General features: G+C 44.9%; 2 protein-coding genes and 1 non-coding gene across 5 annotated transcripts; 2 read left to right on the plus strand and 1 right to left on the minus strand.

The window, feature by feature from the left end:
• The first annotated feature begins 3,447 nt into the window (after nucleotides 1–3,447).
• On the plus strand, nucleotides 3,448–9,243 carry LOC136427123 (protein PRRC1-A-like). The gene is made up of 7 exons (XM_066415857.1): nucleotides 3,448–3,658; nucleotides 4,008–4,167; nucleotides 4,568–4,655; nucleotides 4,976–5,030; nucleotides 5,469–5,632; nucleotides 6,227–6,330; nucleotides 6,831–9,243. Exons 1-7 carry the CDS (start codon nucleotides 3,463–3,465, stop codon nucleotides 7,141–7,143), a joined length of 1,080 nt encoding a protein of 359 aa, XP_066271954.1. The 5' UTR covers nucleotides 3,448–3,462; the 3' UTR covers nucleotides 7,144–9,243.
• Nucleotides 9,244–9,917: 674 nt separating this feature from the next.
• Nucleotides 9,918–23,709, minus strand: LOC136427117 (sodium/potassium/calcium exchanger 5-like). 3 transcript variants are annotated; one of them, XM_066415844.1, is made up of 8 exons: nucleotides 23,243–23,709; nucleotides 20,161–20,364; nucleotides 17,115–17,302; nucleotides 16,222–16,427; nucleotides 15,578–15,726; nucleotides 14,403–14,609; nucleotides 13,153–13,254; nucleotides 9,918–12,630 (listed from the first exon to the last, which is right to left on the minus strand). In XM_066415844.1, the coding sequence occupies exons 1-8, from the start codon at nucleotides 23,400–23,402 to the stop codon at nucleotides 12,299–12,301; spliced, it is 1,548 nt and encodes a 515-aa protein (XP_066271941.1). In that variant the 5' UTR covers nucleotides 23,403–23,709; the 3' UTR covers nucleotides 9,918–12,298. The 3 variants fall into 3 exon arrangements, with proteins under 3 accessions (XP_066271941.1, XP_066271942.1, XP_066271943.1); XM_066415845.1 differs by lacking the exon at nucleotides 23,243–23,709 and adding an exon at nucleotides 21,725–21,997; XM_066415846.1 differs by lacking the exons at nucleotides 20,161–20,364; nucleotides 23,243–23,709 and adding an exon at nucleotides 20,055–20,096.
• Nucleotides 18,211–18,337, plus strand: LOC136429048 (U4atac minor spliceosomal RNA). Its single transcript, XR_010754707.1, has one exon. It is a non-coding gene; the product is annotated as a U4atac minor spliceosomal RNA (small nuclear RNA).
• Nucleotides 23,710–23,752: the final 43 nt, after the last annotated feature.

Here is a 23,752-nt window from a genome sequence, read left to right on the forward strand (position 1 = left end):
GGAGGATCTGACGTTTCAACTCCAGGATGTCGTCATCCATAGTTGCCATGGCAACGGCGAACAGGAGGACAACCAGAAGAACCCTGGACACCATGATGACGTGTCGTGCCGAAGATGACGTAGTGATAGCTTGCTGGGGTGATGGTGATGGGGGATTGAGCGGGGCTGTGGTGAAAGTTGTAAGAAGACATTTTTAGACCAAGTAGGATTACAATAGCCTGGAGTCCAGCCTTATTAGCTTTCCCAAGCTTGGGTAGCGAACGGAAAGCTAATAAGGCTGGACTCCAGGCTAGGATTTCAAGAGCTTTTGTGATCAAAAAGGCTACCGGTTCAATTCTACACATCTTCCTAGCTACCGGGGCCATCTTTTACGATATTGTCGCCCGACCGCTTCCCAGTCAAGGCATGCACGGTTGAGTACCGTCTTAATCATCACACGTTGTTCACAACATAAGACCTCAACAGCTTCATTCTTACTGACATCGACAGTGACAAGGGCCCGGTTACTTCGTCGTACGGTCAGAGTGCGACTGCAAGCAAGACATTACTGGGATAGTCGTTAAAGCGTCGTACAAAATCCAGCTGTCTTATTACAGAAATGTTGTCTGAGATTCTTTCCGATGATTGGTTCTGTAACGGCCTACTTAAAAGCTCAATATCACAACACCTTTCGAAGACTTACGACGAAGTGACCGTGCTCACGGTTAAAGGTTAAACGTTATAACGTTACGTAGAACAAATAGAAGCGAGGAAAATCCGTGCACTTGTGAAAGGGTTTATTGACATTACCTGTTGCTGTAGCTGTAACCACAACGACTCGGCCTGGCAGATAAGTGGTGCAAAATAAAGCTTTGATAGATTCCCGTCGAGCCAGTTTGGTCACTTATAATGAGCTGTCCAAATATTTGGGATTTTGTTTAACAAATTCATTTATAAATCACTTCAGAATTCTACTGCGACTCACATCCGGTGGGCACAGTTCAGAACAAGGGCCTGTCTGTATCATAGAATTTTTGCTATAATTTCGTTCTGTGAAGCTTTTTTTAGGGAAACTGAATCTCGGTTGTGAAGGCAGGACGAAAGGCAAGTCAGGTGTTAAAAGTTTTGGGTGTAATACGATAAGAAGCCGCACAGCGGCGCTCTTAACAATTAGGCGCCGGTAGACAGACTGTCCCCGGAATGCTATCCGTTTTCTTTTATACATAGATTATGATCCTCCCTGGACAGTTGATAGTTAAGATGACTTGGTTAGTAGTTAACTCATTAACTAACCGGACCTGTCTGTGCGCGCCTGCCGCTGAACCGACGTGGCACGGTGACGTGTGTTTCGGGAACGCAACACTAAGGCACAGGGGAAACTTTTGTTTACTAAATTGTAATAAACTTTCAACTGATGCACAAATATGATATTCTATGTACAAAAATTTAACAGTTCCATATTTTACCGCATTTCATACATTTTTGTTGATAATATCGAATATTTGATGAAGCTACTATATACTTTATTTACTAAGGTTTGACCTGCCACCCCTACAATTGAGTGAGGTAGTCCGACTTCTGGCGGCCATATTTACACTGAGAAGCAGACAGACGGAGGTGAGTTAATCCGAATTCTCGAGAAATTTTGAGTTTTCGTCCCTTTTTTGGTGCCTTTATCGGTCATATGGTTAAGAACTAGCGTGGAGAGTGTCCAAAGTTGACTGGCACTGTTTTCTATTTCCGAAGATGATGTTTTGGAGAAGGATTAAAATCAGAATTGCCTTTTCCAGCTATTTTGATATTTTGCCAAGTTTTAGTTTTAGAAGAAAACTTAACAAATATGATAGCAGGGGATTATGACTGTGTTTCCACTTAGGTTAGACTCAGATTGAATAGTTTGGAATGTAGTCTGTAAGGATTGTGTTTTAATATAATAATAATAATATTAACAAAGGTACTAGTACTCTACTCGTAACATATGTGTGTACCGGCATTTGTGCCTTTCTGTACGTACCACGTATAACACTGTGATGTCATCACTAATTATGTTGGAACGTCTTTTCGGAAATGACCAGATCTAAATCTTTTTGATTTGTCAAGCCTCTCAGGCTGCTTTCCAAACATAAGAATATGTACAAATACAGTATACAGTACTAGTTCTATTTCAATTGTATAGCTTGTGTCTGCGAGTGAGTGAAAGTGAATAAGCAGTTTCTGTAGAGAGCGACAGTGAGTACTGTAAAATGCAGAAATGTTCGCAGGGATTTGATTTCACGGTAGTGAGAAAATTGAGTGTTTGCGGTTGTTTTGAGTTCGCATTTGAAACAGTACTACTAGTAGTATTTGCGCTATAGTCACACAATGGAACGCCTTTTAGACGTGGTTTTAAGTTCACCGCGAAAACCATAAACATAAATGATAAAACCACCATCAACGTTTCTGCATTTCTGCAGACAGCTTCTATCCTGCATGCGGTATCAAGGTATTAACTATATATTTATACAGAATAAAATGGAATCAAGAGTTTTCTCCACGTTTCCCGTCCCTCAGGTAGCGCCCCCCTCCCCACCTGTACACACCGCCGCTGAGTCAAGATGATGGAGGAAGTGAGCGGGGAGGACAGTCCCGCGGTCAGCCCGCTTCCTGCGGTCAGCTCAGCAGCACCCCCTACCAGCAGTGCAGCAACTGCACCTCCGGGTGAGGCAACTTAGATATCCTTTCAACATGTAAAATCTACTAACATAATTCCACCAGGGTACATAATTCCGCCACCCTGAAAAGATATGTTCAGACAAATTTCCAACCCAACATCCCCCAGTATAATGCACTCCCGAATATCTTAACTGTGCATACCTGGGGGTGCTGCACTAGAGATCTCTCAAACACACTGTTTTTCAAAGTGGCGGATTTATTTAACCCAGCGGATTTATGTTAATGGCGGTTACAACTACGGTCAAACCTTTACAAGTGACCACCTCTACATAAGGACCACCTGGACAAATGACCACTTCTCATCATCATCATATTCCAGTATTCTCTATCGTACATCTTGTCAGATGAATGGCAACTCAGTTATCCATTCAACATGTACTTCACAAACTTTCGAACCTTTTTGGATCAGGAAAGAAGGTGTCCGCCTGTTATGTCCTGGTCTTCGCTCATTCGCACTTCCCAGTGCTAGCCTAGTCTTGAACTGGTCAAGTTGTTTATATTTTTTCTGCAATCTCCAAGCTATTTCTTCAGTTGTTGGCTACACAGTCTTGCTGTTGTTGTCTTCTTTCTAATGTTTACTTGTAAGAAGTCTTGTGCTTAGATGTAACATAAAATGTATGTAATAAAGCATTGTGGCATGTGGGGAGTGGGCATGTTTAAAGTGTGCCGCTAAGTTGTCAGAACCTAGTGACAGTGACTGCTCTGTGTTGTATAAAACACTAACATCAGCATGTTTATATCCCCCCAGGCACGCCGACTGCCCCACCCCCCATGGGAACCCCCCTCCAGGCCCCTCCCCCCAGACCAGCTCAGACATTCTCCCCCATACAGACCCCTCCCCCAGGACCGGGATTCCCAGGGTACCAGCCTCCACCAGCCAGTACGATGTACAGTCCCCAGGCACCACCCCCTCCCGTCAGTACGATGTACAGTCCCCAACCGGGAGCCAACCCCTACAGCATGCCAGGTGATTATGCAATAATAACCTGCTGTTTGATTACATAATTATAACCTGCTGATTAGTGATTATGCATTAGTAACCTGCTTTTTAACCAATCAGGATTGCTGAGCTGGGTGATTATACAATAACAACCTGCTTTTTAACCAATCGGAATGGCTGGGTGATTTCAAATTACCTACCACATTTAGAACAAGACACTTGTACTTTCTTCAATATCGCAGTACTGTAATTTAAAGAGAATTTAGACAGAGAAATCAACTTTTGTAAGTAAGTTTTTATGAAATTCAGTGCGTACATTGGTTGTAGTGCTTAACAACAGTTCACATGTTTCCTCTTCTGTTGACTAATCCTACAGTGGGCACTCCCAGTAGGACAGCCATGCCGACGGTTCCCCTGGGTGTGGGGCAGTCCCCCCTGGGTGTGGGGCAGTCCCCCCTGGCCCCAGGGCCTGCGGAGGGTGTGCAGATGGGCATCACGTTCCCTGAGGCTTCGGTGGACCCACAGGATGACATGAGGTAACGTCACTTTGTAGTTAAACAGTGGAACACAAGAAGCTATGGATGGATTGTGAGGTGAAGTCTTGTGTGTGGGTGTGTCTGTATGTCTGTGTGTGTGTGTGTGTGTGTGTGTCTGTGTGTATGTATCAGTATGCATGTGTGTCAGTATGTGTCTGTGTGTGTCTGTCTGTATGTGTGTGTGCCTGTGTGTGTATTTCTGTATGTGTGTGTGTTCTTGTATGTGTGTGTTTCTCTGTGTGTGTGTGTGTGTGTGTCTGTTTCTGTATGTGTGTGTGTGTGTGCGTGTGTGTGTACGTGTGTGTGTTCATGTTTTTCTCTGTGTCTTTGCCTGTATGTGTATGTGTATGTGTATGTATGTTGAAGCTGTAAGAATAACAGAAGATTTGTTATTCCCCAGGTACCGAGGTGGAGGCAGTAGCGGAGCAGGACTGTGGGGTTGGGTCACAGGAAATCCCCTCATGCAGAAAGTCGTGGAAAAAACTAAGGTGAGATGCGAAATCTTGAATGTATCAACAGTTCAGTTCAGAAGTTTCTTTTACCATCACCACAGTGTGATAACCACATGTACAATTATTTGTAGCAGTTTGACTAAAGTTAGCGGAGCTATATTTTGTTAAAACATTCAGTTGTTAAGATAATAGATATTAGTGAAAAGTGTTGTAGGTTGTCATTCTGGTGTGTAGTGGGGAAGGGCAGTGGAAAAATACAGATTCAGATTCAGGTACTAGGGACACACATGCAGAATGGTCTAAACTGCAAAAATATTAAGAAAATCTTATTCAGAGTTTGTTTTTTGTACTTGCAGAGTTCTGTGGAAACCATGATCACAACCATGGACCCGGGCATGACCCCTTACATCAGTAAGTCGTTTATCTATTTCCTCGTTATGAGAATAGCCCATCTAGTGTTGTTTGAACCTATCAAACATGTTGCCATGTCAACACAATTGAGACATGTGTTTGCAAAGTTGAAGAATGAAGATTGATTGATTACTGTAAATGCAGAAATGTTCTCAGGGATTTAATTTCGCCGTAGGGAGAAAATGGAGTGTTGGCAGTGGTTTTGAGTTTGCTTTTGAAACAATAGTAGCACTACAGTCACACAACGGAACGGCTTTTCAGGGTGGTCTTAAGTTTCTGGTAAAGAGACACCACGAAAACCGCGAACATAAAACCGTTGCGAACATAAAACCACTGCGAACATAAAACCACTGCGAACATTTCTGCATTTACAGTAATTTGATTGATTGATTGTTTGATTGATTATGTCTTGACTAACCCTGACCAATCACACCCCAGAGTCAGGCGGTGACATCGACATCGTCGTTTCCTCCGACAAGGAGGTGAAGGTCGCAGCCATTCGCGCCGCGTTCCAGAAGGTGTTCGGCAAGGCCACGATAACAGGGGAGGCGTCGCAGTCCAACATCGCGCCCCAACCGGTCGGGTACGCGGCAGGACTGAAGGTAGGGATACTTAGATAACTAGACGGGAATATAGTTCCCTTTTCTGTAACATACATGTAGTCTCCAACCAGACCCAATGGATTGCAAAGACCGTATCCAACTGGAAGAAGCAGCTTGTATAGCAATCTTGGGTTGCAAAACGTACTTCATCTGCCAGTTTGATACGGTCTTAGCAACCTATAGGTCTGCATGGAGATTAATATACATGTACAGGAGGGAGAACATGGGTACTGTAAGCCACGGCTACGGGCAACGCGTCACAGTTGATTAGCCGGTCGGGTATGCCGCAGGACTGAAGGTAGGGAGACGTACATGTAGATGGAAAAATACACTGTGGGGTTCTGAGTTCAGTTTCTACTTTTGTAACAGACATGTACAAGTTTTTAATGTTACTGTCACAATAAGTCGCAAGAAATCAGTTACAATGTTAACTGAAGGGACCACCCTAAAGATAAATAAATAAATAAAAGAGAGAGAGAGAGAGAGAGAGAGAGGAGTTGGCCCACAATATATGCCATCCAGAAGTCTATACAATACAAACTACCATGTGTCTCCGTCTGTGTTTGTTCATTTGTTTGTTTGTTTGGTTGCCAGGGCGCCCAGGAGAGAATCGACACCCTGAGGAGAAACGGTGTGATCCATGAGAAACAGCCGTGTGTCTCTGTGGAGAACTTCATCGCGGAGTTGCTGCCGGACAAGTAAGTCAGACGCATCGTCTCCCTCAGCTGACGGTTTGGGATAGTCCAAAGTTGACACTGTTTTACTCCATATCAAAACTCATCTCTCTGATAGAACTGGGTCATATCTTATTACCTCCATGAAAAATTGAGGTTATATATTGGGTAGCGTGTGTGTACGTGTGTCTGTGTGTGTCTATTGGTAAACGTAACGTTTAAAGATAACGTCCTGAAAAGAACAGCTGAATGGATTGGTTTCATATTTGGTGTGTTGATATGACATGATCTGAAAATGATTAGATTTTGGACCCCCTGGCAGCTTTCATAGGTACTGCAGTGGAATCATCGGTTTTGGTGCCTCATGTTCTAGACAAGCTATGGTCACGATATTTGGGTGATAGATACAAGTATATAACATTAGCACTTGTCTTTCAGAAAAGGTGGCATAAGTTTGGGTCACCGTGTTTTAATTTCCCCCAGGTGACATACTTAGTAGTAAACAAAACTTTCCCTTTCCACAGGTGGTTCGACATCGGCTGTGTTGTTCTGCAGGACCCGCTGAACGGCGTTGCCCTGGAGACGTTCACCCAGGCCACGCCCGTCCCCCCGGAGGCGGTTACCCGGGCGCAGGACGAGACCCCGCCCGACTACAACCTGCGGTGGTCGGGGCTGGCCGTGACCTGTGGGGAGGCCATCGAGCGCACGACCCCCGGGGTTCACCACGCCGACTGGCACCGCGCCTTCACCGGGATGTCGCGCCAGGACATGATCTTCTCGGCGGCCGTCGCACTCGCCGGCATGTACAAGCAGAGATTACCAGGCAGGCATGTATAGGGGGCGCTAATACTGTTAAACAACTGTATAGGGTGTGCGTTAGGCTATATATGGGGGTAAGGTATTTGGATGTGGAATGAAATGAAATATCACTACATGTACATGCATTTGGTCACTACTGTATTTACAAATTCCCTGATACGACATGTTCTGTACAAGTAAAACTGTATGGAGATTTCCCGGTAGGAATGTGTAGGGGGAGCTAAGTCCACTTTATAACTGTGTTTGGGGATCTACAACTGTTAAACAACTGTTAAACAACTGTTAAACAACTGTTAAACAACTGTTAAACAACTGTTAAACAACTGTTAAACAACTGTTAAAACTGTATGGGGGCCCTGAAAACACCAGGCATGTACAAGCACAGATTACCCGGCAGGCATGTATAGGGGGCGCTAATACTGTTAAACAACTGTATAGGGTGGGTACGTTGGGTTGTATGGGGTTAAGGTATTGGGATATCGCTACATGTAGTTACTTCTGTATTTAAGAGGCCCCTGATACGACATGTTCTGTGCAAGTAGAACTGTATGGGGGTGTTACACCTCTGAAGGATTGCATCAATTTATGTATGCCAACTTCAAAGCCTTTTCAAAGAGTCATATGGGGAGCTACAACTGTTTAACAACTGTATAGGGATGACTCTATTGCAGAAACTGTATAGGGGGTGCTACTATGGGTACACAACGGTATAGTGGTGTACTTAGGCTGTTTGGGAGAAGGGGATGGGGCACTACATGTACAAGTAGAAATTACCTGCCAAAACTGTAGGGGAGACTACTGCTGTAGAAACTAGTTAGGGGATACTGATACCACTAAAGAACTGTATAGGGGGTGTACTTTTGGCTGGGGTTTGGGCTTCAGGTTGCCTCTATGTATGCGCTACTGTAGTTAACAGGCCTCTGATATGACAAAGTTTTGTACAAGCAGAGATGTGCTGGGTTGCTGCATGCAGTCTTTGTTGGTCTATCAAGTCAAATTTAAAACATTTCCATAAGTACAAAGCACCACTTGCAATGTATTCTGTACATGTGAACCCATGTGATAGATATGTGAATCTGCATAGAAAACTATGGATAAACTCATGTGGGTTAACTGTTGACCCATGTGGGTTAACATGTCACCTATATGAATAGATATGTAAACTCACATGAAAATATGTGGAACCATATGGGTGAACATGAACACTTATGGGTGAACACATGAACCCACGTGGGTCATCACAAGGCTCATGTTAACCCACCCAGCTGTAAACCAGTGCAGGGCAGCCATGGGTACATGGGTGACTGGTACTTCCTCTCCATACAGGTGGATGGCCATAGATAGACATTATTGCTAAAACAGTTGTTTATTGTGAAATGTACAGATATATAGATATTGCTTTATGCCCCAATAAGTAATTTTACTGTTTTCTAAGCTTTCTAGAATAGGAACTGAATAAGAGAATGAAACGTCGATATCAGCTGAAAGCTGAAGAGATTTTTGGAGCTTTGCTGAATACAAGACTGGCTTTTTTACTAACTGCTCTGGTGAGACCTAACAGTGGACCAATGGCATCGGCCGAAAGAACAAAGTGTGAGTCCAGAAGTTAGAACTGTATTCTTCTATTCCCTATTATGTGCTGAAAATAGTCTATTTTTGCACAGGTGTATCAACTAACATCTCCTAGAGCTGTCTTGCAGGAGAAGTAGCTAAGTCTGAACTAATATTAGATTGTTTTAGTATAGGAACAAAGCGATTGCTCTTTAAATTTCTGATAGCTGTGTACATGTTTCATAATCTGTTGTGACACTACAAATGTAGTACAGTGTAGTTTGATGCAGAAGAGTTTCTGTGTGGAGATTGTGAAAAACATGCTGTATTTATACACAAATGTGACTTTAAGATTAAGCTTCCGATCTCGGGATAATTAAAGAGCAAAGCTTTCCTGAACTATTTTTCCTGATATGCTAGTTGTTGCCACTATTTAGGAGGCAGTAGCATGCAGGCCACACTTATAATGTTTCAATTAGAAAAGCTGGACTAGATGTGAAATAAACTCATCCAGTGTAGAAAAATGACTTCGCTATTTTTCAAGAATTGAATCATTTTATTTTGTAACAGTTTGGTGGCTCTTCCTCATTGACTCTGCTGTATTCTCTACTTGCAACTGTGCACAAATAACAATGTCTCACAGAGACACGAACATGGTAATCAGGCTGTATCAAGGTCGTAAAATACAAGGTTGTAAAACTGGTATTAGCATTGCCCAAGGACAGATACGTGTGCCACATCAAGGCATGATAGCCCTTGAATAGTAGTACAATTGCAGCACATTAGTACATGTAATACTGTGTTCTGCATTGCATGTTGCCCTTGTTAACTGCAGAGAGGTAAAATCTTGTTGACTATTTTTGTCATGAGTACTAGAGGATCTAAAAATGCCCCCAAAAGACTGTTCAGAACATTTTCTATCCTGTAAAACAATTATGATAGATACTTGGCTCTTATGTCTTTGTACAATATTATTTCTGCCAAATAATAATGATAACATACTAGTCAATTGTACAAAGTGTACAATTGCAGTGCCTTGTTCAAATTTTGGTGAAAAAAGTATGCTTCAACTAAAGTGTATTTAAGAAAACAATTTGCACATGTATTATAAAATTTCTTGCTCACAGTATTGCACTTTGCGCAAGTTGTAGACTACTAGCAGCATTGTTTACTGAAGATACTTGTTGAAATGTAAACTGTGCTCTAGATAAGAACCTCCTGAATAAACACTGTTAATGGCGTTTATAGTCACTTGTCAAACTTCTTCATGAATAGTCATTTTGATACTGCGGCGTGGTAACTCAGTATGTACATTCTACATCCAATTGAAATCAGTGGACAAATTAAATCAAAATTATTATGTACAAACAATCCTTACTGTTGTTGTCACTTAACGAAGGTGATATTTTTTATATTGCAGAAAAAAACAGGGGTTTTTCCCTATAAAAAATATGTTTATTTTGCTCTTTGCTCCTTAAATCTTATCTTAAATCTCCAAGCAGATGTGTGGGTTGGTCTTTCCGCCCTTACCTCACAAGTGTGTTTTTCTATACCTTGATGAAGGTTAGACATCCAGGTAATAAGATACGCCAAAAATAATTACTCAAGCAACTGGATAAGATTTTGAAACAGTCAGACGTTTCAGACAGTATCCACTGTCTTTCGTCACTGACGACAGATGAAAGACAGTGGATACTGACGAAAGACACTGGATACTGACGAAAGACAGTGGATACTGACGAAAGACAGTGGATACTGACGAAAGACAGTGGATACTGTCTGAAACGTCTGACTGTTTCAAAATCTTATCCAGTTGCTTGAGTAATTATTTTTGGTGTGTTTTTCTATCTGGTTCCCTCGCCACGCGTCATACAGTTACACCCACCGAGTAGATCTAAGGAGATGCGACTTGTGAAAACGTAGCGTACAACACGAGTTATAAACAAGCAAACAAAAGCGATTCCACACTCATGTTTGTGTTTGGAGATCCGTTGATGAAAGTTAGACATCTACTGACAAATCATATGATTATATAATCTCTTTATGATACCCAGTTGTAGAGATTAATTTTTGTCTGCGAACACCTTTCGGAGGTGATTTGTCGATGAAGGTTAGACGTCCAGGTAACAAGATACGCAAGGTGACTGTTACTCAAGCAACTGGATAGATTTGGGCAACGGTCAGACGTTTCATACTTGAAATGTCTGAAACTACTACACTTCCAGTCACTGACGAAAGCCAGCGGATGCTGTATGAAACGTCTGAGTGTATCCAAATCTTCTCCTGTCGCTTGAGTAACTATGTCTTTGTACACCTTTTGGATTTGGTTCGCTTAATGTAGCCTCCATATCCATAGCAGGCTCTAACGGGTCTTTTGAGGGGCTTATAATACACTTTTTGCAGCCAGCCCGTAACCATTTGGCCCTAGATGGTTACAGGCTGGCTGCACAAACGACCCAGTACAAAAAGAAGTCATCGGCAAAAGTGTATTATAAGCCAAAAAAGGCCCCACAGAGCCTGCTATGGAGGCTAACTTAATGTGCCTCTATGGGACAGATATCTGGGTTGAAATCTCCGAACAGATGGTTACAGGCTGACTGCACAAACGACCCAATACAAAAAGAAGTCATCGGCAAAAGTGTGTTATAAGCCCCCATAAAGGCCCGACGACGCCCGTATCAGGACAATCAATGAAATCAATAGATCAATAAATAGATTTTTTGCATTACAGAAATTACTAAATTACTGGGTTTTCCCTTATCTTAAAGGTATTTTTTTAAACATGCGTATTTGCTCCTTAACGCTAGAGTAACTATTTTTTTGCCTATCTTTCGGAGTTAGTTCACTTAATGTGCCTCTATGGGGCATATATCGGGGTTGAAGTCGCCGAAGACCCCTGTCTCGTACAGACAAGCGAAGACAGCGAACACCACGTACACAGCAATACAGGCTGTCCCCATCCGCCAGTTGAGCTGCCACCCGGACAGCACGACGGCGGACAGCACCAGCACGATGCCGAACAGCAGCGACAGCGCGGTGAACAGCATGCCGGAGCTGTTAATGGTGATCCAGCTGCCCGGTTTCGCCATGGTGGTCATGATAAAACGTCTTATTGTTTACACATCTTATCCTGTCATTTGAGTAACTGTTTCTTTGCGTATCTTGTCACCTGGATGTCTTACCTCCGAAAGGTGTTTGCAGACAAAAATGAATCTCCTTTAGGATTTGGTTCTCTTAATGTGCTTCTATTGGGCATATATCTGGGTTGAAATCTCCGAACACTCCCGTCTCGTACAGACAGGCGAAGACGGCGAACACCACGTACACAGCGATACATGCTGTCCCCATCCGCCAGTTGAGCTGCCAGCCGGACAGCACGACGGCGGACAGCACCAGCACGATGCCGAACAGCAGCGACAGCGCGGTGAACAGCATGCCGGAGCTATTGATGGTTATCCAGCTGCCCGGTTCCGCCATGATGGTCATTCTGAAACGTCTTATTGTATACACATCTTATCCTGATATTTGAGTAACTGTTTCTTTGCGTATCTTGTCACCTGGATGTCTTACCTCCGAAAGGTGTTTGCAGACAAAAATGAATCTCCTTTAGGATTTGGTTCACTTAATGTGCCTCTATGGGGCAGATATCGGGGTTAAAGTCTCCGAAGACGCCCGTCTCGTACAGACAAGCGAAGACGGCGAACACCACGTAGACAGCGATACATGCTGTCCCCATCCGCCAGTTGAGCTGCCAGCCGGACAGCACGACGGCGGACAGCACCAGCACGATGCCGAACAGCAGCGACAGCGCGGTGAACAGCATGCCGGAGCTGTTGATGGTTATCCAGCTGCCCGGGTCGTACATGGTGGTCATGATAAACCACGGCAGCCCCAGCGCGAACATGTCGAAGATGTTGCTGCCCACCACGTTGGCCACCGCCATGTCGCCATGACCTGCAGAGGGGCCATAAAATCAATAGATCAATTAGATAGATAAAGAAAATTATCAATCAATCGATCAATCAATAGATGTATTAAAAAATATCCACCAATCAACCGATCAACGAATAGATCAAATGATCTAATGTTTCTTCGGCCTATGACTCTAACGGATTTTCATAGAGACCAGCATGGATATATACTACAGACAAGGTATTTTCAAACTACTTTGAATGACCCTCTTTGAATCTGTACTCAACTTAAATGTGTCACTGGACAACATAGAAACGGTATATATACACTAAACACGAGTCAGGACTAGCTAACTGCCAACATAGATGAAATTTATAACCTTTTTTAACAGCCAAAGATAGATTATTTATCTCCTTGACTAGTTGTACCCTGACACCTACTGCCGATGCCCAATACAATAGTGCCTGGGTCACAATTCCAAACCAAATCCTGGCCCGCAAGCAGCCCGGCCGGGCCCCGGTTTGGAATTGTGGCCATAGCTTTTAGGCTAGATCCCTGCCGTACCTTTCCTGGCCACCAGCACGCTGACCACGGTGTCCGGAAGGCTGGTTCCGATCGCCAGGAACGTGAGCCCCATCACTGTATCCGGGATGCCGAACGTGTAGCCTGCAGGGGACAACAAGTTGGTAGTTCAGAGAGAGTACGAGTATATTCTCATGTCGCTGACAGGCAATAGTGGAGGCTTTGTCTCTCTCCTCTCTCTCTGGAATAATAAAGACACAGACATGCAACAGACATTGGCAACAGGGGTTTTCTTTTTGCTATCCGTGTAACAGAAATAATTACACTTAAACTTTAGGAACATCCGTCACAATCTCGCGAGAAAAGACAAGGTCAAAGACGTTGACGCAAAGACGTACTGACGTCTATGAGAATGACGATGACAAAACTGCATATCTACCGGGTTGTTGATAGATACACACCTATAATGGTAACCATCCACACCAGTGTAAGAACTGTACCACACGGATATAGGTAACTACAACGGATAAAGGCGATGTAGCGCTAGGTACACACCTATAATGGTGACCATCGGATATAGGCAACCACAACGGATAAAGGCAATGTAGCGCTAGATACACACCTATAATGGTGACCATCGGATATAGGCAACCACAACGGATAAAGGCGATGTAGCGCTAGATACACACCTATAATGGTGACCATCGGATATAGGTAACCACAACGGATAAAGGCGATGTAGCGCTAGATACACACCTATAATGGTGACCATCGGATATAGGCAACCACAACGGATAAAGGCGATGTAGCGCTAGATACACACCTATAATGGTGACCATCGGATATAGGCAACAACAACGGATAAAGACGATGTAGCGCTAGATACACACCTATAATGGTGACCATCGGATATAGGCAACAACAACGGATAAAGACGATGTAGCGCTAGATACACACCTATAATGGTGACCATCGGATATAGGCAACCACAACGGATAAAGGCAATGTAGCGCTAGATACACACCTATAATGGTGACCATCGGATATAGGCAACCACAACGGATAAAGGCGATGTAGCGCTAGATACACACCTATAATGGTGACCATCGGATATAGGCAACCACAACGGATAAAGGCGATGTAGCGCTAGATACACACCTATAATGGTGACCATCGGATATAGGCAACCACAACGGATAAAGGCGATGTAGCGCTAGATACACACCTATAATGGTGACCATCGGATATAGGCAACAACAACGGATAAAGACGATGTAGCGCTAGATACACACCTATAATGGTGACCATCCAGACCAGCAGGTACGCCATCGCCCCGATGTAGGCCACGGACAGCACGAAGGAGACGGGGTACCAGCTCCGCCAGCGCTTCCGCCTGCAGTCCGGCACGGTCAGGTACAGCAGCGCGCTGGTCGGGAGCGCCAGCACCCAGAATATCCGCCGCACGTCGGACTCCGGCATCGCAAAAAACGACTTGGGCTCTGAGAGAAAGTCAAAGAAGGACGATTTAAGGACTTTTTTAAGACAAACTTAAGGTTTTAGTCACGCACAGCATAATAAGAATCTGGATCAATGTATGAAGTAAAATTTTAGAAAATGAAGTATTGATATGGAATCAATTATAAAGTTCCTTCAAAGAAAAAGGACTTTTTGTTGTCACTAAAATCTTCCTAAGAAAAACTGACCCACGCGTTTGGGCATGTGACCTAACGGACACGTGGCTCCAGCAATGGATTAAAGGTGTCAAGAAGTCTGTAATAGCCCCCGCCTCCAGAGTTTTACCGAATTCTACCCATTCCGGAGCCACAGTGTATAACGTATCCGGAGTCTTACCTGAGTCTAACCATTCCGGAGTGAATATCCTGGGCATGACGTATCCGGAATCTTACCTGAGCCTAACCATTCCGAGGTGTATATTCTGGGCGTGACGTATCCGGAATCTTACCTGAGTCTAACCATTCCGGAGTGTATATCCTCGGCGTGACGTATCCGGAATCTTACCTGAGTCTAACCATTCCGAGGTGTATATTCTGGGCGTGACGTATCCGGAATCTTACCTGAGTCTAACCATTCCGGGGTGTATATCCTCGGCGTGACGTATCCGGAATCTTACCTGAGTCTAACCATTCCGGAGTGTATATCCTGGGCGTGACGTATCCGGAATCTTACCTGAGTCTAACCATTCCGGAGTGTATATCCTGGGCGTGACGTATCCGGAATCTTACCTGAGTCTAACCATTCCGGAGTGTATATCCTGGGCGTGACGTATCCGGAATCTTACCTGAGTCTAACCATTCCGGAGTGTATATCCTGGGCGTGACGTATCCGGAATCTTACCTGAGTCTAACCATTCCGGAGTGTATATCCTGGGCGTGACGTATCCGGAATCTTACCTGAGTCTAACCATTCCGGAGTGTATATCCTGGGCGTGACGTATCCGGAATCTTACCTGAGTCTAACCATTCCGGAGTGTATATCCTGGGCGTGACGTATCCGGAATCAGACGACTCGGACAGGCCGTCCTGCTTCTCTTCCCGCCCTAACAGTGACGTCCTCTCCTCCCGGTCCGACTCCGGTCGGCCGAACCTATGGGCAAGACTGGAGAAACGTGTTCGTCAGAAACGGGCCGGATCTCCAAGCATTGTTTTCTACATTATTATTCGAACATACATAAGTACATAACATAACAGCACATTTACATTACGTGTTTAAAATTCCACAGATATACATAGTTACATATTGTTGCAGGGGTTATTCCCACTGGCTTTTTTGGCTAGGGTGTGCTCCCTAGGACTTTTTTGACAGGGGCGTTTCATCCCCCCCTCGATCTCCAAGCAATTGCTCATGACTTTAAAAATCGTACACAAGGTCACAAACGCTATGGACTGTGTATGAACTAGCCTCCAAGCACCTTGATTTGTTTTGACTTGGTAGTAAACTGATATTGATATAACGTTATCAGGCAGAAAAATGACAGCAATGACTGTAAGCCCAAAGGGGAAACATATTCCAACACTAAAAGAATTGTCAATACACTATAGTATTAGTCGAATATGATATGAATAATAGCAACATTAGCTCTGTTGCCCTTACTTGAGTCTGTGGGCGAGTTTGGCGCCTGCGGCCTGCAGCCGCTTGTCGAACACCATGGCAACGATGTAAACAAGGTACAGCAGCAGGATCAGGGACGCCTCGTACCAGTAGACGCGCCCGTCCGATATGACCGCTATGAGGATGGCGATGCTGAGCGCGTAGAACGTGCAGTCCCGGAATATCGGCCACACGGACAGGTACACCACCTGGGGACGGGAAGGGAAATCTTAAAATGCGGAATTCACAATTGGAACTGTAGATGGGTACTTACGTGGGTATTATTTAATATGTCATAATATGATATCGTGCACATACAATCGTAGCCTGGGTGCCATCCTAAGTTCTACTGGGGCTCCTACACTCGCTACCCTCAAAAAATTATTTTTTTTTAGGGTAGCGAGTGTAGGAGCCCCGGTAGAAATTAGGATGGCACCCAGGCTAATACAATCGGGCTTCCTTTGTACAATGTTCATCGCCTTTTCTTTGCAATCTGAACAAACAAATGAGATGAGGTGGAAAATGAACTTCCATAGAAAGGTGGAGAGGGAGAAGGAAGGACGGAAGAAATAAAAACTAAAAGAAAGAAAGACTATAAGAACGCAAAACAGAAAGAAGGCAAGAAAGAAAGAAAGAAAGAAAGAAGGAAGGAAGGAAGGAAGGAAGGAAGGAAGGAAGGAAGGAAGGAAGGAACGAACGAACGAACGAACGAACGAACGAACGAACGAATAAAGGGAAGAAGGGAGACAGGAAGGGAAAGGAAGAGGAGGAGGGAAGGACCGGTACCGTACCATGCCGGTGGCTATCCCGCAGAAGCCGATGATGGACAGCATGTTGGAGAGAGGGAGAGAGGGAGGGAGGGAGAGAGGGAGAGGAGGGAAGGACCGGTACCGTACCATGCCGGTGGCTATCCCGCTGAAGCCGATGATGCCCAGCATGTTGTAGGTGGCGGAGCCCACGATGGTGCTGACTCCGATGTCGCCCTGCGTGAAGAACACCGCAATGAACGCCGTGGCCAGCTCAGGGATGCTGCTCCCCCCCGCCATGAAAGTGGCACCTGCCACGTGCTCCTGCAGTCCCAATCCTGAATTAACAAAAAATAAAAGTTCTGTTGGAAAACTTAATCGAGAGTTTGCTCAATCGATTCAAACACCTTATACAGTAAGGTAAACCTGTATATCAATGGTTACATCAAGTACATGTAGTATCATAATGCGACAGTAACCGACAATTCATTGAATTCATTAATGTGTGTGTGTGTGTGTGTGTGTGTGTGTGTGTGTGTGCATGTGCTTGTATTTATAGATTATTTGTAAGTGTACTACATTTCCATAGAAACCCGTTTGATGGATGACCTTTGCTGCCGCATCGTTTTACTTTGATATGTAATTCACAAACATCTCGCTAGACGTCTCTCTTGCGAGGCTTTTAGCAATGCATTACTCTGACTGTGTGATATACCTTCAAACTCTGATGATTGTAGTGTATTGTAATAACTAAAAAGGGAAAGGGCACTTCCAATGTGATGTTTTCGTCAGCGTTTCGAGAAGGGGGTAACGTAAAGTCCGCTACGAGGCAGTAGTACAGAGCCTCTTCCACCCCTCCCCACACTGCAAATGGTTTGTCCCGTGTACAGACAATATGGATTGTCTTATCTGAACTTCACATTAACAACCTGCCATTGATTCACCTGGTTAACTAGCGACAAACAGTCGATATGCCGGGTTAGTTAGCAAAAATGCGGTGGATTGAGCTCATTATCATAATTTATGTCATAGTGGTATATCTGTCCATTTAGGTTCATATTTGTCATGTTGTCGATTTTAACATGAGTTTAAGTCTACAGTGTAATAGTCCACATCGTGTGGATTGTCTATACATGAATTTGAAACGATGAATCAATTCTAAATCGACTAAAAAGGTATCTTATACCCACAAGTAGAGCGTACAGCTAGCTTGTACGTACAGTACTCTGCGCGCGCGGGCGGGTCAACCGTCTTTGTCAGGGGGTGAGCAACTATCCAATGAACGCAAAGTGAGGCTAGTTCTGCTGACACCTGCACCAACACTTTACGCGTCGCCTGCCGCTTGCGGCGGGTCGGGCGCAATTTTTGGGACCCCAAAATCCCCCAATAAAAATACGTCATTCACCAAAGGAATACCACAAGGCAGAATTCACACCCCGTAGGGGGAAACAATGGTCTCTCCCAACATGGCGGAACCCGGAAGTAAGTGCAACGCCGAAAGAACGTGATACATTCGCAATATTGTCAGAATTCTGGTGCCGAACTTGATGTTGAACTTGGCAATGGATCGAATCACTCCACTAGGAGAGGCCCATGCACGCAAAAGTACCCGGGTCACGGGTTCCTTAGTAATCACTCGGTGTCCAGCACCGAAGGTGCCTTCATCGCTAGACTTCCAGTGATGAAGTTTTGTCATCTGTGGCCTTCCAGCAATGAGGCGACTTCTGAGTTCATTACTGGAAATCACTGAATTATCACTGGAAACCGAGAGATGAGAGTACCCGCGGGGCTGGAAAACCAGATTCCGCACCGTAATTGTAAACCGAGCCAGCTAATCCGATGTGCAGTTTACGCTAACGTACGCATCAATTTACGTAACATTACGCTTTAATACGAAAAAAGGCCAAAATACCTGCCGGGCGGTAGCAAAGCCGGGCAAGCTCCCGGACGGAATAAAATATATCCAGATGCTTGAATAAATAATTGTTCGTGTCACACAAAAGTACCGTACACTGACAAATCAATCATTAAAAAATCATACGGTATAAAGGTTCCCGGCTTTGTCTTATTGTAGTACGCCGTAACGGTATCGACTCAAAATGCACTCAAAATATTGTCTAATAGTTAGCACTGGAACATTCCAGTGATAATGATATGTGATCACTGGAAGGCCACTAACGAAATAATGTCATCACTCGGCCTCCAGCACTAGAGAGTCACTCTAGCGTGGAACCCGTGACCGCGGGACCTCCGTACTGGGTAAACAGTGATGAATGACCTTTGAACCAGCCTACTTGTCTGGCACCCGAGTGACGAGCGGAGATCATCACTAGAAGCCGAGTGATGAGCGAAGTTCATTTCTGGAAACCGAGCACCGAGGCAAGATTCAGTGCTGGAATTCCAGCACCGAGGGGGCTTCATTACTGGAATAAAGCCGTTCGTCACTGGATTTCTAGTGATGAACTTTCTTTGGTGCTGGACGTCCAGCGACGACGCTATTTTGTTCACGCGTTCATTACTCGGCGCCCAGTGAGGAACCGGTGACCCGGGTACCTTTGCCCCATGCACGCTAGGTTTCATTGTATTTTGTGCTGGAGATTGTAAAAGGAAAAAAAACACCTGTCTTGCCCTCCGTTCACGTTGTGATGAACTCAAACAAACCACTCACGCGGTGCAGTGCAATAAGTACGCAGTGTACTATATAGTGTCCTTCCTCGGTGCACACATTTTCCTGCACCGCGCTACTGAAATCCTCTTTCCAAAGTTTGTTTAGTTGCACCATGTCGCATGTTACCTAAAGACGAGCACGACGGTGAACAAGGCGCGTGGTTTTACTTTTGTCTAGTCTCTACAAACTCCTTTGCTTGTAACTGCCTCTCTCTCTCTCTCTCTCTCTCTCTCTCTCTCTCTCTCTCTCTCTCTCTCTCTCTCTCTCTCTCTCTCTCTCTCTCTCTCTCTCTCTCTCTCTCTCTCTCTCTCTCTCTCTCTCTCTCTCTCTCTCTCTCTCTCTCTCAGGGTTACGGTTAGAGGTCAGAGGTTAGAGGTAGAATTAGGTTTAGTGGTAGAGTTATTTGAGTGTTCTGTACTCACGGTAACTGATGGCCTCACAAGCGGGTACGAAGTAGGATTAGGGTTAGAGCCGGTAGACTAGTTAAGTTTACAGCCGGTAGAGTTAGGTTTAGGGTTTTGTACTCACGGTAGCTGATGGCCTCGCACGCGGGTACGAAGTAGCTATCACAGACCAGCGTGATGGCGAGGAACATGTAACACGACACCAGCAGGTGGATGGTGACGCCGGCCTGGTGCAGCCGCTGGTACTGCGTCATGAAGTCATCCGGGAACTCTTCTATCGCGGGGGGAACGCAGTCATTCCGAGCCGCGAAGAATCCCAACCTGCGGTCTGCAAATATAGCACAACAACAGGGTATAAAAATAGGGCAAAAATAGGGTGGAAACAGGACATGAACAGGATGAAAATGAAGACAAGAACAGGGCGAGAACAGGTGTCACGGTGCGGGACGGCTATCCTCCGGGAACACCTCTATAGCGGGGGAACGCAGTCGTTCCGAGCCGCCGAGAAACCTAGTCTGCGGTCTGCAGATAGAACACAACAACAGGGAGAAAACAAGACAAGAACATGGCGAGAATGTGACAATGACAGGTGCCACGGTGCGTCATGAAATCTGCAAATATATCACACAAAAAGGATGAAAACAGCACAACAACAGGGTGGAAACAGGACAAGAATAGGGTGAGAACAGGTGTCAGTGTGCGTCATGAAGTCATCAGGGAACTCCTCTATAGCGGGGGGAACGCAGTCGTTCCGAGCCGCGGAGAAACCCAGCCTGCGATCTGCAAATATAGCATGATAACAGGGTAAGAACAGGACAAGAACTGGGGGAAAACAAGACAAGAATATGGTGAGAACAGGTGTCAGGATGCGTCATGAAGTCATCCGGGAACTCCTCTATAGCGGGGGGAACACAGTCGTTCCGAGCCGCGAAGAAACCCAGCCTGCGATCTGCAAATATAGCATGATAACAGGGTAAGAACAGGACAAGAACTGGGGGAAAACAAGACAAGAATATGGTGAGAACAGGTGTCAGTGTGCGTCATGAAGTCATCCGGGAACTCCTCTATCGCGGGGGGAACACAGTCGTTCCGAGCCGCCGAGAAAGCCAGTCTGCGGTCTGCAAATATAGGACAAGGACAGGGTAAGAACAGGACAAGAACTGGGGAAAAGAAGACAAGAACAGGGTGAGAATAGGACAATGACTGGTGTCACGGTGCGTCATGAAGTCATCAGAGAACTCTCTATAGTAGGAGGAACGCCGTCATTCCGAGTCGCCGAGAACCCAGCCTGCGATTGAATCCCGTACTGACATGATATGTTGTTGGTACGCCGTAAAAACGACACCAGTTGGGCTGAAACAGAAACGTAACTGCACATGCCAAAGTCATGAAAATAGTAAAAAGGACAAACTCGTCTCGAAACGACTACCCTACATTATAGATTCTTTGCCATCAGCCAGCAAGGTAAAACTAGTCTCTACCAGGCTAGTACGCTGGCTATAGGGAGAACATTTATCAGAAAAGTTTGGCCATGAAAGAGTTTTCGGAAGTGGCCGACGCAGGCGGAAATGTTAACCTACTACTAGTATTGACTCTCCTGGCCAATATATTATTCCCATTTTTACCGAATTCTACGACCCGTACCGCCGTAGGACGTCTTGGTGCAGGCTAAGGTAAAACTAACTCACCTGAGAACGTCAACAGGTGTTCCATGGTCACACTGTCTTCAGGCTGTGTCTTAAAGACTTAACCCAGGTGAGGAAGTACATGAGAACGCCAGGTAAGCTGTTTTGAACAAAAGTGACGATGTGGAACAACAGGTAACATGACAAGGTCACACTATAAAGGTCACGCACAGGCGCCAGTCATGCAAGGCGAACGACTTGCCAACGGTCAAAGTTCAAAGGCCAGGTACACCTTTGGTGTGTCACCTGTTGTTTACATTTGTGTGTTGTCTGTATCATTCCGTGCCATGCCGCCGGTACAGCAGCCCTTCGACCTGACATAACGCCCCGGTTTCGCGGTAAGCTGTCATTAAACCTTTAATCAAACGGCATCGTGCATGCCAAACGACAAAAAAACAAGGACACTACAACTGTATACCTTAGACAGAGAAATCATTTTCCCAAAGTGTGATAATCAAAAATCACCGTTGGACCAGTGATGTTTGATAAATGGGATATCTCCCCAATACCGCCCTTGGCTTCATTCTGATATCGATACGATTTCTACTATTTTTTCAGCGACCTGTGGATCCTGGTAGAGGCTAGTATTACATGGTTGTTAACAGGATGTCTAGAGGAACTGTTTCTATTGAACATGATTATGAGTTTATAAAACGAATCCCATAGTTCTGAACCCTCGAGAATCGTGGTTTTGATGTATGTGTCCAAAAGGGTTTGTCTGTGACAGAAATTGGTGCATCGGCTTGTCTGGTGATTGTTTGATCCCGAACAAAGCTTAGACCCTTCCTGTTGAGGTGTTTGTCGCCTGTTCGCTTGAAGGTGCCGCCAGACTTGACAACAATACTAAGAATAGGTGTAACTGGTAAAAAAAGTTCTGGTATATAGAATGATGAATAGAATTGTAATTCACGTGTAGAATATTTTGTCTGCTTCGAAAAAAAATATGTATCACACGTTGAGAATGCCGCCTCAAGGCCGTGACCAGTTCTGAAGACACGCACACACGGGTTTGTAAAGAGGGCATGCAAACACACAGACAAACATACTGTGGTATCAAAGTTCACTGGTCCTGTACTGTACTGTAATAAACATGTTAGACACAAGTTTCTGGCTTTATACATGTAGTCTAAACGCATCAATGATGTCCCTAACCTGGGTGCCATCCTATCCATCTAATCAGGATAGTACGCTGGCTAGAATGTTTCAGTTTCGTCCAATGAAAACAGTCTTGAAGATAGCGCAAAACACATATCGTCACATAGATCAAGGAGGTTAGATCTATATGTAGTACCACAGGTCACTGGCACTGTTATTTCAGCATGTTTGTTTCATTCTTGAGCATTTTTCACGTTTTTAAAATGCACTATGAACACTAATGTTACACAACACTAGCGTTTTTCTATATAACACTAATGGAGATCTCAAGAAACAAACTATGTAAGATTTGGGCCCCAAAATTTAAAATCACCAAAGACATTTCTGCCTCACAAAATTTGACATATCGTCGTGAAGTCGACCCACCTACGAATCCAAGTGCGGCGGTAAGTCCGGCGTTGACGTCTTGTACAGGTGCTCCTTGCGTCACCGAACGCACGCAGGTGAGACACAACACACCTGCCAAGATCTTCAATCGGCCGAACGGCGTCGGTCTCCTGTCTCTAACAGTCCGGAACCCTCCCATTTTTTGTATGGACTAGAAAACCCTCCAATCGTCTGAACTAGCTATAGCCTCTACCAGACTAGTTAACTACGCTGGCTGTTTATAGCCTAGTAAAAGGATATGCCGGAGGGGGGAATGCTAGCCTTCTGCTGCTGACTGACTCTACTGGCTAAACACTGAATTAGAGTCCCTCTTCAGCTGATGTACCGTAGGAAGGCCTGGTGGAGACTATGTCTGGATGAGCTTATGGAAGAAAAAAAACACGGAAGACGTCACGAGGAAGCGCGCGGGAATTGTCAGACGATATTTGCGGTGGGTCAGACAACAGTGGGAGAGGTCATTAGGGGTCACACGGGGGAGGGGTGCACGTC

Source organism: Branchiostoma lanceolatum, chromosome 2 (assembly GCF_035083965.1).
Source record: "Branchiostoma lanceolatum isolate klBraLanc5 chromosome 2, klBraLanc5.hap2, whole genome shotgun sequence".
NCBI lineage: Eukaryota > Metazoa > Chordata > Leptocardii > Amphioxiformes > Branchiostomatidae > Branchiostoma > Branchiostoma lanceolatum.

What these genes read in the sequence shown, in the direction of transcription:
- LOC136427123 (XM_066415857.1), top strand. Translation starts at nt 3,463, where the DNA reads ATGGGAACCCCCCTCCAGGCCCCTCCCCCCAGACCAGCTCAGACATTC. An exon ending in GGTACGCGGCAGGACTGAAG is followed by an intron (nt 5,633 to 6,226) that starts GTAGGGATACTT and finishes TTTGGTTGCCAG; the next exon opens with GGCGCCCAGGAGAGAATCGA. An exon ending in GCGGAGTTGCTGCCGGACAA is followed by an intron (nt 6,331 to 6,830) that starts GTAAGTCAGACG and finishes CCCTTTCCACAG; the next exon opens with GTGGTTCGACATCGGCTGTG.
- LOC136427117 (XM_066415844.1), bottom strand. Translation starts at nt 23,402, where the DNA reads ATGGGAGGGTTCCGGACTGTTAGAGACAGGAGACCGACGCCGTTCGGC. An exon ending in CTGGATGGTCACCATTATAG is followed by an intron (nt 13,255 to 14,402) that starts GTGTGTATCTAG and finishes TGTCCCCTGCAG; the next exon opens with GCTACACGTTCGGCATCCCG. An exon ending in CGTGCTGGTGGCCAGGAAAG is followed by an intron (nt 12,631 to 13,152) that starts GTACGGCAGGGA and finishes GCCCCTCTGCAG; the next exon opens with GTCATGGCGACATGGCGGTG.